Below are 14133 nucleotides of genomic sequence, written 5' to 3'. Positions count from 1 at the left end.
TCAGGATTTCATCAGCAAAGTCAAGGAATGCCTCGTGAATTATCCCATCTGTTTAAACCTATATGATGATGATGACCCACAGCAATTTACTCCTGCTACTCTGTTACCCCTGCATCCATGCCTGCCTTCCGAAATTCATAATAACCTACTTCTACTATCGCTCTTTTTCCTACACAAAATTGATGCTTCTCGTTCTAAGACTCTCCAAAGCTCCTAACCGGTCGGATTTTAAACATTTACTTTATTTGGACTCCAGGAATCTCCAAAACAGTGGAGGGATTAACTAAGAAGAAGAAGGTTGTCAGTGTGATTACACTGCACCATCTGTAGACTTTTGTGTAGGCCTAGACTAGTGATTTTGTAAATTGTATTTCGGGAGTTGTGCTTTGTCTGCTCCTCTCCTTTCATATTTACTGTCTGTTGAGCCTTTGGCACAATAAAATGGTTTGTTTCTGAGGAATTTCTAGTACTTGGATATTATATTTTTCACGACGATTTTGTGTCAATTTGCTCATTTTTGTCGCGTGTTGTTTGGTGATTACGTGTGTGTGAGCTGTGTATAGCCTGCGTAATGACTGAGCTGATAACTTCTCCGTCACTGAGACTTTGCATCTAAGACTAGACTATACATCTCTCTTTACTCAAGGTGGGAGTGATGTGTTGATGATATTTGGCTACCAAATTTGTAACTCAAATTAACAGTAACAATTCAATTCAATTCAATTTATTCAAATCATTTATTTTTCAGACTCTTAGTCTAATTTAGAGTAGACTAGAAAGCAAGAGTAAGATCTTGATCTTGATATTTCTTTTGGATAAGTTTCTTATAGGTCTAGATCTAGATCTCGGCCCATTATTTTAATTTATAAATAAAGGGGGCTAACTCGCATTTTGTTTGATACTGCTGTGAAATATGGCCAATCATGTGGATGCTGGTGGCCGTGGATACTTGGTACTTGGTTGTTGTTCCTCCAAAAGATTCCTAGTGGAATTTAAATTGGAGGTCGTGGTGGCAGAGGGTGGACTTATTTCGGAAGGAGTGCTACTTTAAACTTTGCTGAGTCAGTCAGGGATACTAATGTCGAATCGAGATCATTCCATGCTCTGGTTGTGCGTGGATATCTGGATGTATTTGGTCTCAGTGAGGATGAAGCGAGTGATTTTGATGGATTTGGTGCTGATGAATTAGAGATTGGTGATGGTGATGATGGGGATATTGGTGCTGGTGCTGATGTTATGGATGTATTAGGTGCAGGTGACGATGATGTTAGCATGGGGAGTGTTTCTAGCGAGTCTGATACTGACACCAATCCAGATGAGGAGTGGACAGAAAATGTCCATTCTGTTCCTCCCCAGGACTTCACAGGTCCTGCTCCCGGACCAACTACGCATACTGATGAGACAATGAATGAGCTGGATTTTTTTTACTTACTTTTTCCTTTGGCGCTCATCCAGCTCTTGGTTCGGGAAACTAATCGGTACGCCCAGCAAAATAGGGTTACCAATCCAAATCTTCCTCGATGGAAACCGGTGTCGGTATCAGAAATGCGAAAGTATTTGGGAATTCATATTTACATGAGTGTGGTTGTCCTCCCTTCTATGCCTATGTATTGGAGTACCAGTAGAATATTTGGTAACTTTTGGGTCGCAAAAGTTATGACACGAGTTAGGTTTGATGAGATCTGCGTAAATTTGCATGCAAACAATCGCGAGGAAAGACTTCCTAGAGAAGATCCAAACTTTGACAAGCTATTTTTGATAAGACCTGCTTTTGATGTAGTTTTAGCCAATTGCTTGCGCGAGTACAATCCACACCAAAACAGTTCAATAGATGAGGCCATGATAGTGTAGTATTTTCCTCATTTCATCCTTCTTCATTTCTCAGTTTCATTACTTATTTTGCAAACCCAATTTGGGAGGACATTGCCCTCTGACTTATGCCAGGCACTGCCACCCCTATATATGTGTCAACAAGTTTCAGCTTAATGGCGTAATGGCCCTGGACACTGCAGTTATCACCAGTGACTCGCCCTTACTTCCCAGAATTTGGTACAGAACTCTCTTTGTTTTATCCTGCCTCCCAAGAAGGATGAAAACAACATCTTCTCTCAAATTCTCTTCTCTACACCACTTCTCATAGTTCTTCGACGAATCAACAAGTCAATTCGAGAACGTCTTCTTACTCTGTTCCTGCATACACTTGGAACGTATCTATCTCCGGCACTTCATTTGGAGGATCATCATTTATATATCATTTCTCTATCATTCACCCAGAGAACAATCGCTTGTGCTAGCCAAGTTAAGTTTATCTGTGGTGAATTAATTGTGAGCCATTGGAAAAGGTGCAATATTTGGGACTGTGTATATTATTTTGGAGGATTCATCCAACACGCATAAAGTCGGTAAGTGGCGATTGGTTTATATCATTTTATCAACTCAGCGACCATTCCCGCTTCACTGGTGACCCCGACGTGATTTAAACCCGACAAACGTGCTGAGTAGCAGACATCCTTCATCAAAATTGTTTCAATTATTGTCTCCTTTCCTTCATATTTCTACTCGCAACTTCAACTGTCATCATGCCTAATGACGATCACACCCATTCTTCAACTTCTTCAACTTCTGCTAGCACTTCATCTGTCTCAAATGTTCAACTCAAACTTCCTCCTTTCTGGCCCAATGACCCTACCATTGGTTTGCACAAGTCGAGGCACAGTTCATGACTCGAGGCATCACTCAACAGAAGACAAAGTTCGCCTACGTCATCGCCTCCCTGCAGCCTGAATATGCTCAGGAAATTCGGGACCTACTGATCTCCCCTCCTCAGGAAAAGCCCTACGACAAACTAAAAGCTGAATTGGTTCAGAGGACCTCCGCCTCTGAACAAAAGAGGCTACATAGGCTACTGATCTCTGAGGAGTTGGGAGATCGAAAACCCTCGCAGTTGCTCCGCAAAATGAAGCAACTGCTTGGGACAAACAAATGCTTGGGAAAACATCCTGAAACAGCTGTTTCTCCAAAGGCTGCACACCAATGTGCAGCTCATCCTAGCATCAACTCGAGACTCCATGGATATTGAGAAGCTCGCGGATTTAGCTGACAAAATCATTGAGACAAGTTCTCCATCAAATTTTCATTCTATCTCCAACCTGTCTCATTCCTCACCTTCACACCCTACTCCTTCTCTCGAGATGCAGGAGATGAAAGCACAACTCTCTCAACTATCCCTTCAAATCCAAGCCCTGGCAACAGCCCAACCAAACCGAGGTCGCAGTCGAAGCCGCGATCGAGAGTCTCGTCAAAAACAAGACCGGCAAGCGCGAAGCCCCAGCGCACAACCCCATGCTGGAGGGGACTGCTACTATCACTGGCGGTTTGGTAGCGAGGCAAAAAAATGTACTCCTCCATGCTCTTTCAAAATCAAATCTACTTCTTCAAACCAGGGAAACGACCAAGCCAGCGACTAGCAGCGACAAGTCCAACTGGCACCAACCAAAATAGTCGCCTCTTCTACATCACCGATAGGAAAACAGGGATCAGATTCCTCGTAGATACGGGAGCTGAAGTTAGCGTTCTTCCCCCATCAAAGTCTGAGGAGAATCACCCTTCTTCGAAATTTCACCTGCAAGCAGTTAATCACTCAAGTATTACTACTTACGGAGAGCGAAGCCTGACTCTCGATGTTGGCTTACGTCGAGCTTGCAGGTGGATTTTCATCATTGCCGACATTTCCACTCCTATCATCGGGGCAGACTTTCTCCATCACTTTGGTTTGCTTGTCGATGTGCGCAATCTCAAGCTCATCGATTCTACTACTAATCTATCTGTAAGAGGCATCCTTTCTTCTTCTCCTTCTATCAGTCCCATGTTTGTGAAGGCAGACAGTCAAGCTGCTTACAAATCTCTGCTTGACCAATTTCCAGACATCTCACGCCCAGTCTACAAGGAAGCAAGCATCAAACACTCCGTCACACATCACATCAAGACCAGAGGCCCTCCTGCATCAGCACGTCCTCGTCGCTTCGCAACTGACAGGTACAACATCGCGCGAGCTGAATTCGATCACATGCTAGAACTAGGCATCGTCCAACCTTCTAGTAGCAATTGGGCATCCCCACTTCATATGGTGCCCAAGAAAACCCCCGGAGACTGGAGACCGTGCGGAGACTACCGTGCACTAAATAGGAATACAGTGCCTGATAAATATCCCATTCCCCATCTCCAGGATTTCACCTCAGCTCTAGCAGACAAGCGAGTTTTCTCCAAACTCGATCTCATCAGAGCCTACCACCAAATTCCAGTCGATCCAGCAGACGTACACAAATCAGCCATCACCACACCCTTTGGGTTATTTGAGTTTGTGCGCATGCCTTTTGGGCTCCGAAATGCCGCACAGACTTTTCAACGGTTCGTTGATGAGGTAACCCGTGGTCTACCATTTGTGTACGCTTACATCGACGACCTCCTCATCGCGAGTGAGACACAAGAAGAACATATCCAACACCTCCAACTACTCTTCTCCCGACTCTCGAAATACGGTGTCGTCATTAACCCACTCAAGTGTGAATTCGGCGCATCTTCACTCACCTTCCTCGGACACATCGTTGATGAGAACGGCATCCGCCCTCTTCCCGATAAGGTTAAGGTGATCAACGACTTCCCCGCTCCTGATTCTCTTCGCAAACTTCGAGAATTTCTTGGACTAGTCAACTTCTATCGTCGTTTCATCCCTGATTGTGCAGCTATCACTCAACCACTGACCGATCTACTGCCATGCAAGCAGAAAAACAAGGCAATCCATCTTGACGAAGCAGCCCTCAATGCATTCAACTTTGTGAAAACAGCTCTCGCACAAGTTACGCTCCTTTCACATCCTAAACCTAATGCCCCACTTTGCATTATGGTTGATGCATCAGATTATGCTGTCGGAGGTGTGTTGCAGCAACAAGTTGAAGATGACTGGCAACCCATCGCCTTCTTCTCAAAACGCCTGCAGCCAGCAGAGACGAGATATAGCACTTTCGGACGCGAACTTCTATCAGTGTATCTCACTATCCGTCATTTCAAGCATGCACTAGAAGGACGGCAATTCTACGTATACACAGACCACAAACCACTAACCCATGCCTTTAATGCTAGACCTGACAGGTACTCTCCACGTGAAGTCAGACATCTAGATTATATATCTCAATTCACGACTGATATTAGGCATATTAGTGGCAAACACCCTCTCTCGCATGGAAATCAACTCAATCAAATCAACTTCCAACATTGATTTCAATGCCATTGCCACTGCACAGGAGGATGACGAGGAGCTCAAACAACTCACTGCAACCTCGCTCACACTTCAACCTCTACCACTCCCTGCTTCTAACTCTACCATTATATGTGACACTTCTACTACAACTCCTTGTCCTTACATCCCAGCTAAATATCGACGAGTTGTATTTGATGCTCTTCACAATCTATCTCATCCTGGCATCAACGCTACTCAAAAACTCATCACTGAGCGTTTTGTATGGCCTGGAATCAACAAGGATGTAAGGAGTTGGACCAAAACTTGCTTACAGTGTCAACGTTGCAAAGTACATCGTCATACCAAGACACCGATAGGTACTTTCGCAACACCAGACGCTAGATTCGACCATGTCCACATCGATCTCGTGGGACCTCTTCCTCCTTCAAATGGCAATGCATATCTTTTCACGTGTGTTGACCGTTTCACTCGATGGCCTGAGGCAATCCCAATTCCCGACATATCAGCCGAGACCGTAGCTCAAGCTTTCATTTCGCAATGGGTACCTCGCTTCGGGGCTCCTTCAACCATCACTACCGACAGAGGTCGACAATTTGAATCTTTTCTCTTTCAAGCCTTAACTCATCTTCTTGGCAGCTCTAGGATTCGAACTACATCTTACCATCCAGCATCAAATGGACTAGTGGAACGCTTTCATCGTCAACTAAAAGCATCTCTCAAAGCCTCATCTACATCACGATGGTCTGAAACTCTCCCTCTCGTCATGCTTGGAATCCGAACTGCAGTCAAATCTGATTTAGGATGTTGCGCTGCTGAACTGGTATACGGAACTACAATAAGATTACCAGGTCAGTTTGTAGCACCTAGTCAGAATGATTGTGATTTGGACCCTAGCAACTACATCCACTGACTAGGAAAGCAAATGGAGAACCTCAAACCTCGGCCCACTCGTGCTCAACAGCGCAAACCACAAGTCCACCCTGATCTCACAACATGTACTCATGTATTTGTGCGTCATGATGCTGTCAAGAAACCTCTCCAACCACCATATGATGGCCCATTCAAAGTCATCAGACGAGCTGACAAGTTTTTCACCATCCAATTCAAAGGAAGACAAGACACTGTCAGTCTCGACCGTCTCAAACCTGCATATTTAGACCCGCCCATCGCTACTGCGGAACCTCGTCTACCATCCTCACAGGACCCTCAACCTTCACACGCACCTACTATACCAACCTCTCAGCCTCAGGAGCCCTCTATCACTTTGTCTTCTTCCGAGCTCGAACTCAGACAAACTCGTTCAGGGAGAAAAGTTCATTTCCCAAAGCGCTATGTTCAGGTTTGGCATTTCAAATGAGACATTTTCAAATTTTCATTCGGACTATTACTTTTTTTCTATTATCGCCTGTTTCGTTCTATTCAACGTTCTAGGAGGGGGCTGATGTAGTATTTTCCTCATTTAATCCTTCTTCATTTCTCAGTTTCATTACTTATTTTGCAAACCCAATTTGGGCTCTGACTTATGCCAGGCACTGCCACCCCTATATATGTGTCAACAAGTTTCAGCTTAATGGCGTAATGGCCCTGGACACTGCAGTTATCACCAGTGACTCGCCCTTACTTCCCAGAATTTGGTACAGAACTCTCTTTGTTTTATCCTGCCTCCCAAGAAGGATGAAAACAACATCTTCTCTCAAATTCTCTTCTCTACACCACTTCTCATAGTTCTTCGACGAATCAACAAGTCAATTCGAGGGCTTAATTGCAGAATACCCTACCATATCGTTAGTCTTCATATATTAGCCGTAGATATAGATTGTGATTTTATTATTTGTGATAACGGTGATACAGGTATTGAAGATTGTATAATGCAAGTGTTTGAATTCATTTGGTGGATGAAAAGTTGAATTTTACGCGGTTTTGTGCGTCATTGCAGCGCTGAATTTGGTGTGTTTGTCGCTAATTTGTGACAAATTTAGATGGCTTTCCTGATGGTATTTCATGCAAAATGTCTGTTATATTGATAAGCACTGATTCTTGTCCTTACCTTTGTCTTGTTTATTGTCTGTTATAGTCATTTAATAGATGAATTACTTGAATTCTAAGCACATTTCAGTAACACAAAATGTCCAGCCCGTACATAGTCTAGTCCCACACACGTATTTGTTTGTACCTTGTGCCCTCTCTTACACTGCTAGTCTGCTTTCTAAGACCCTATTAGATATTTTAATCAACAAGTAATGTCTCGTTCTAGAAATACAAAAGAAAAATAATAGTGTTGTGCTTTTTTAATCAACAAGTGATGTCTCGTTCTAAAAATACAAAAGAAAAATAATAGTTTTGTGCTTATAATAGTGGAATGTCTCGTGCTAAAAATACAAAAGAAAAAATTAGCTTTGTGCTTAGACTAGACTAGTATTGGTGGGTGGTCGATGGTCGTTGGTCGTTGGCCTCATTTTTAATATTTGGGAGTCCTTGGTCGATGGTCGTTGGTCGTTGGCTTCTTTTTTAATATTTGGGAGTCCTTGGTCGATGGTCGTTGGTCGTTGGCTCTTTTAAACAAATATGCCTCACTATTTGGTCTATGGTCGTTGGTCTCTTTTTCTAATATTTGTCAGACTGTTGGTCGATGGTCGTTGGACTCTTCCATTCAATAGTATTTGGTCGATGGTCGTTGGTTTCAATTTCTAATATATTTGTCAGACTGTTGGTCGATGGTCGTTGGAATTTGGCTTCTAGACCTAGACTCTAGTTCTAGACTATATTTCTAATATTTGTCAGACTGTTATAGATCTAGACTAGTTCTAGATCTAATTCTGTAAAACCGTGGTAGGGTATTCTGCAATTGTTCCAATTCGAGAACGTCTTCTTACTCTGTTCCTGCATACACTTGGAACGTATCTATCTCCGGCACTTCATTTGGAGGATCATCATTTATATATCATTTCTCTATCATTCACCCAGAGAACAATCGCTTGTGCTAGCCAAGTTATGTTTATCTGTGGTGAATTAATTGTGAGCCATTGGAAAAGGTGCAATATTTGGGACTGTGTATATTATTTTGGAGGATTCATCCAACACGCATAAAGTCGGTAAGTGGCGATTGGTTTATATCATTTTATCAACTCAGCGACCATTCCCGCTTCAATAGGATTCCGTGGCCGCCTTGGATTTCACCAATATGCCAAAGAAACCAACCAAGTATGGAGTGAAAGTGTGGATGAGAGCAGATCCTGAAAATAGTTATTGCAACGAGTTTCAGGTTTATACTGGGAGAGTAGTAAGAGACGTACAGGAGAAGGGTTTATCTACCCGTGTTGTGCTTGACTTGTGTGAGAGGCTGGGAGGATTGCATCATGTTATCAACATGGACAATTTTTTCAGTTCTGTTGAATTGTTTGAGAGGCTGAGAAGTATGACCATCTTCGCTCGAGGGACGGTTCGTATCAACCGTAAAGGTTTACCACGCTATCATCTCTCCAGGACTCGTTTGGTGGAGCAAGGCGACTGTAACATGGCTCAAAGAGGGAACATGTCGGCCTACTCCTGGAAAGATAAGCGTGCAAAATCGCTGAATATGCACGACTCGAACAAACAGAGCCCTTCTTAACCTCGTGCGTATGCAGCGATTTCGAGCGATCGGCGCTCGATAGCCTGAATATTCATATTTTCTTCGCCGCTGCCGCGCATGCGTACCTTCTCATCGCTATTTTGAATCAACGCTGCGACATGGAAGAATCGTTGGTGTAGTACCCCGAATTAACCTTTTTTTCCCATCGAAGACTTCTTCAAATTATACATTCAAGTGATTGGAGTTGAGAAGTATGACCATCTTCGCTCGAGGGACGGTTCGTATCAACCGTAAAGGTTTACCACGCTATCATCTCTCCAGGACTCGTTTGGTGGAGCAAGGCGACTGTAACATGGCTCAAAGAGGGAACATGTCGGCCTACTCCTGGAAAGATAAGCGTGCAAAATCGCTGAATATGCACGACTCGAACAAACAGAGCCCTTCTTAACCTCGTGCGTATTCAGCGATTTCGAGCGATCGGCGCTCGATAGCCTGAATATTCATATTTTCTTCGCCGCTGCCGCGCATGCGTACCTTCTCATCGCTATTTTGAATCAACGCTGCGACATGGAAGAATCGTTGGTGTAGTACCCCGAATTAACCTTTTTTTCCCATCGAAGACTTCTTCAAATTATACATTCAAGTGATTGGAGTTGAGCCCTGAGGAGTCGTGCACCCTATGATGTAAAAGTTGTAAGTACTCCCTTTGCAGATTTAACGATAATATCACCCAATCGGCTGTTTTACTAGCCCCCAAGAGAAACCAAGGAAACCACCTAAAGCTCCGACGCCTGCGGCGCCGGTGTTGGAGCTTCCCGGAGTTAGTATGCAAGAAGAGTTTTGCGGTGTTTCATGGCTGGGTGTGATGTGCCGAGTGTGATGTTCTCTTTCTTTCTCCCTTTCTAATTCAGTGCAATTTATGTTTCAACAGCGCAAACCACAAGTCCACCCTGATCTCACAACATGTACTCATGTATTTGTGCGTCATGATGCTGTCAAGAAACCTCTCCAACCACCATATGATGGCCCATTCAAAGTCATCAGACGAGCTGACAAGTTTTTCACCATCCAATTCAAAGGAAGACAAGACACTGTCAGTCTCGACCGTCTCAAACCTGCATATTTAGACCCGCCCATCGCTACTGCGGAACCTCGTCTACCATCCTCACAGGACCCTCAACCTTCACACGCACCTACTATACCAACCTCTCAGCCTCAGGAGCCCTCTATCACTTCGTCTTCTTCCGAGCTCGAACTCAGACAAACTCGTTCAGGGAGAAAAGTTCATTTCCCAAAGCGCTATGTTCAGGTTTGGCATTTCAAATGAGACATTTTCAAATTTTCATTCGGACTATTACTTTTTTTCTATTATCGCCTGTTTCGTTCTATTCAACGTTCTAGGAGGGGGCTGATGTAGTATTTTCCTCATTTAATCCTTCTTCATTTCTCAGTTTCATTACTTATTTTGCAAACCCAATTTGGGCTCTGACTTATGCCAGGCACTGCCACCCCTATATATGTGTCAACAAGTTTCAGCTTAATGGCGTAATGGCCCTGGACACTGCAGTTATCACCAGTGACTCGCCCTTACTTCCCAGAATTTGGTACAGAACTCTCTTTGTTTTATCCTGCCTCCCAAGAAGGATGAAAACAACATCTTCTCTCAAATTCTCTTCTCTACACCACTTCTCATAGTTCTTCGACGAATCAACAATTCGAGAACGTCTTCTTACTCTGTTCCTGCATACACTTGGAACGTATCTATCTCCGGCACTTCATTTGGAGGATCATCATTTATATATCATTTCTCTATCATTCACCCAGAGAACAATCGCTTGTGCTAGCCAAGTTATGTTTATCTGTGGTGAATTAATTGTGAGCCATTGGAAAAGGTGCAATATTTGGGACTGTGTATATTATTTTGGAGGATTCATCCAACACGCATAAAGTCGGTAAGTGGCGATTGGTTTATATCATTTTATCAACTCAGCGACCATTCCCGCTTCAATAGGATTCCGTGGCCGCCTTGGATTTCACCAATATGCCAAAGAAACCAACCAAGTATGGAGTGAAAGTGTGGATGAGAGCAGATCCTGAAAATAGTTATTGCAACGAGTTTCAGGTTTATACTGGGAGAGTAGTAAGAGACGTACAGGAGAAGGGTTTATCTACCCGTGTTGTGCTTGACTTGTGTGAGAGGCTGGGAGGATTGCATCATGTTATCAACATGGACAATTTTTTCAGTTCTGTTGAATTGTTTGAGAGGCTGAGAAGTATGACTATCTTCGCTCGAGGGACGGTTCGTATCAACCGTAAAGGTTTACCACGCTATCATCTCTCCAGGACTCGTTTGGTGGAGCAAGGCGACTGTAACATGGCTCAAAGAGGGAACATGTCGGCCTACTCCTGGAAAGATAAGCGTGCAAAATCGCTGAATATGCACGACTCGAACAAACAGAGCCCTTCTTAACCTCGTGCGTATTCAGCGATTTCGAGCGATCGGCGCTCGATAGCCTGAATATTCATATTTTCTTCGCCGCTGCCGCGCATGCGTACCTTCTCATCGCTATTTTGAATCAACGCTGCGACATGGAAGAATCGTTGGTGTAGTACCCCGAATTAACCTTTTTTTCCCATCGAAGACTTCTTCAAATTATACATTCAAGTGATTGGAGTTGAGCCCTGAGGAGTCGTGCACCCTATGATGTAAAAATTGTAAGTACTCCCTTTGCAGATTTAACGATAATATCACCCAATCGGCTGTTTTACTAGCCCCCAAGAGAAACCAAGGAAACCACCTAAAGCTCCGACGCCTGCGGCGCCGGTGTTGGAGCTTCCCGGAGTTAGTATGCAAGAAGAGTTTTGCGGTGTTTCATGGCTGGGTGTGATGTGCCGAGTGTGATGTTCTCTTTCTTTCTCCCTTTCTAATTCAGTGCAATTTATGTTTCATAATAATTGATCAGCCTTTTTTTGCCATCACTTGCAGTTGCTTGTAAATATTTATGTATTGTAGCGTAAAGAAACAATAAAGAGAGCCTGCTGTGCAGGTGTTTCCAGCCCAATTTATATTTCATAATAATTTGTTGGCCTTTTCTTGCCATCACTTGCTTGTAAATATTTAAATATGTATACAAATATTTTTTTCATTATCAATAGTTTGGTTCAGTTACATTTCCTGTCATTGTATTCTCCCTTTCTTTATTTTTGTTTATTATGAACATTTTCTTTTCCAATAACCAATACAAAGCTGCAATTGAACCATACCTTGAATAAAGTTACTTGTATATTGAATTGTAATTGCTTTTATATTTTATTGGTAGATAAATGATAAAGAGAGCCTGCTGTGCAGGTGTTTCCAGCACAATTTATGTTTCATAATAATTTTCAGCCTTTTCTTGCCATCACTTGCTTGTAAATATATAAGTATGTACAAAAACTGTATATAATTATTTGTTTTATTTCCAATATTGAATTGCAATTGATATTGTATTGTATTGGTACAGTAAAGAAACAATAAAGAGAGCCTGCTGTGCAGGTGTTTCCTTTTTCTTTCCTTTTTCTTTCCTTCTCTTTCTGTCTTACTGGCAGAATATCTGCCTTCTTGGCCCGATGAAGAAAAAAAAAAACCCAAATTGCTATGTAAAGAAAGGACATAAATACATTTACTAACCTAACACTAAAATGAATACAAAGTACTAACATTTTTTTAATTTTTGTTACCTCAGTCGTGAAAGGGATCGTTTTCATACACAAAATAATTGAATGATCCTATAAAATAATGTAGCAAAAATACAATTTGAAGAGAAAAAAAAGGTTACATTGATATAATTTCTTTATAATTCACTAAAGTAATAAAACAGAAATAAAAAGGTAACGAATTCCAGTGATCAAATAAAGGAAGTTCCACTTGTCCCTTCCCCTGTTCTTTCTAGGAATAGTCTTATAAAATTGTGATGCAAAATGCCATCAAAGAACAAAAAGTTACATTGATAAAATTTCCTTGTACTTTCAGTGAAAAAAAAGATCATTATTCCGAAGGAAAAAAAGAAGAAAAAAAATATCACTTTGATATAATTTTTTTGTATAAATTCACTAAACAAATACGATGGAAATAAAAAGGTAATGAATTCAAGTGATCAAACCAAAATAAAGATAAGTTCCAGTTTGCCCATGCCCTGTTCTTTCTAGGAATAGAATTATGAAATTATGATGCAAAATTCCATCAAATAACAATATTTACATTGATAAAATGTCCTTGTGCTAAACAACAAAAATAAAATAAAAACATTGGAAAGTATATCCAGTATTCCGAAAAATAAATATAAAATAGAGAGAAACTCTACTCGATGTAAATTCCAATCGAGGTCATTCATCTAGTTTGAAAATTCCAACATTGTTTTTTCAAACTCAGGGCTAGCGCTGAATTGACCTACTTTCCTTATCTTGGTTACTAAGCAACACGTCTGCAGTAGTCTAAGTTTTTGACCCATTATACTGTTCAAGTGTATTTGTGGCTGCTTTTACCTCTTGGAATAAAAGCTCATCGTGATTCAGATATTCAACAACAATTTATGAAATGATTATGGTATTGAGAATCCTACCCGAACTCGTTATTTTTCATTATTAAAGAACATTTGATCAGCTTATTACTAACAATGTCTGATTGGCAGTCTAACTACTTGCATTCCTCGTAAATATTGCATTCCGCGTAAATATTCATAATACACCAGTTTACGGTTGTGTGCGCCATTTTAAACAAAGCCAATGACCTAGAGGTCATGTATTTATGCGTAAATTAAGATGATATCACTGCCTACACGCTGCGTTGTGCGCGCAAATCATCATTTGCATGGGCGCAATCTTAATTTAAGCATCAATACCATTGGTCAAAGGTCATTGGCCCTGAATTCAGGGCAAATCACCCGAGGTCAACTGTCTGCGCATGCGCACTGATACAACTGTAAACTGGTGTATTGAATGACACACGCACTTAAAACTAAAACAACAACAACAATCGAACAATGGATTTGAGAGCCAATGCGGTTTTTGGATTTCTTAAATGGAATTTTTCAGTTTGTCTTGTGGGGTAAGAGTGGATGGTTTTATTTAAATTAAACAATGGGGGAAAGTATAAAGGTAGTAGACCATTTTGTAAGCGAAACATGAAAAGTGCTATTTGTAGAAAATTTATATCATCAGCTTTTAGAGTTTTTAGTTTTGAAAACAAGGGATTAGTGTGGTCGCGATAGGAAGAATCAGTACATATAATGTACGCATGGCTTTCTTTTGTACCAGTAAAATGGCG

General features: G+C 41.8%; 2 protein-coding genes across 2 annotated transcripts; both read left to right on the top strand.

Moving 5' to 3' along the window:
* The first annotated feature begins 8438 nt into the window (after positions 1–8438).
* LOC100890061 (piggyBac transposable element-derived protein 4-like) lies at positions 8439–8867 on the top strand. Its single transcript, XM_003730915.1, has one exon. The coding sequence runs from the start codon at positions 8439–8441 to the stop codon at positions 8865–8867; it is 429 nt and encodes a 142-aa protein (XP_003730963.1).
* A 2002-nt stretch (positions 8868–10869) lies between these two features.
* Positions 10870–11298, top strand: LOC115928579 (piggyBac transposable element-derived protein 4-like). Its single transcript, XM_030995929.1, has one exon. The coding sequence runs from the start codon at positions 10870–10872 to the stop codon at positions 11296–11298; it is 429 nt and encodes a 142-aa protein (XP_030851789.1).
* Positions 11299–14133: the final 2835 nt, after the last annotated feature.

The sequence above is a fragment of the Strongylocentrotus purpuratus genome, unplaced genomic scaffold (assembly GCF_000002235.5).
Source record: "Strongylocentrotus purpuratus isolate Spur 01 unplaced genomic scaffold, Spur_5.0 spur5_scaffold_3, whole genome shotgun sequence".
Lineage (NCBI taxonomy): Eukaryota > Metazoa > Echinodermata > Echinoidea > Camarodonta > Strongylocentrotidae > Strongylocentrotus > Strongylocentrotus purpuratus.
This window is presented reverse-complemented; position numbering and strand designations above follow the sequence as displayed.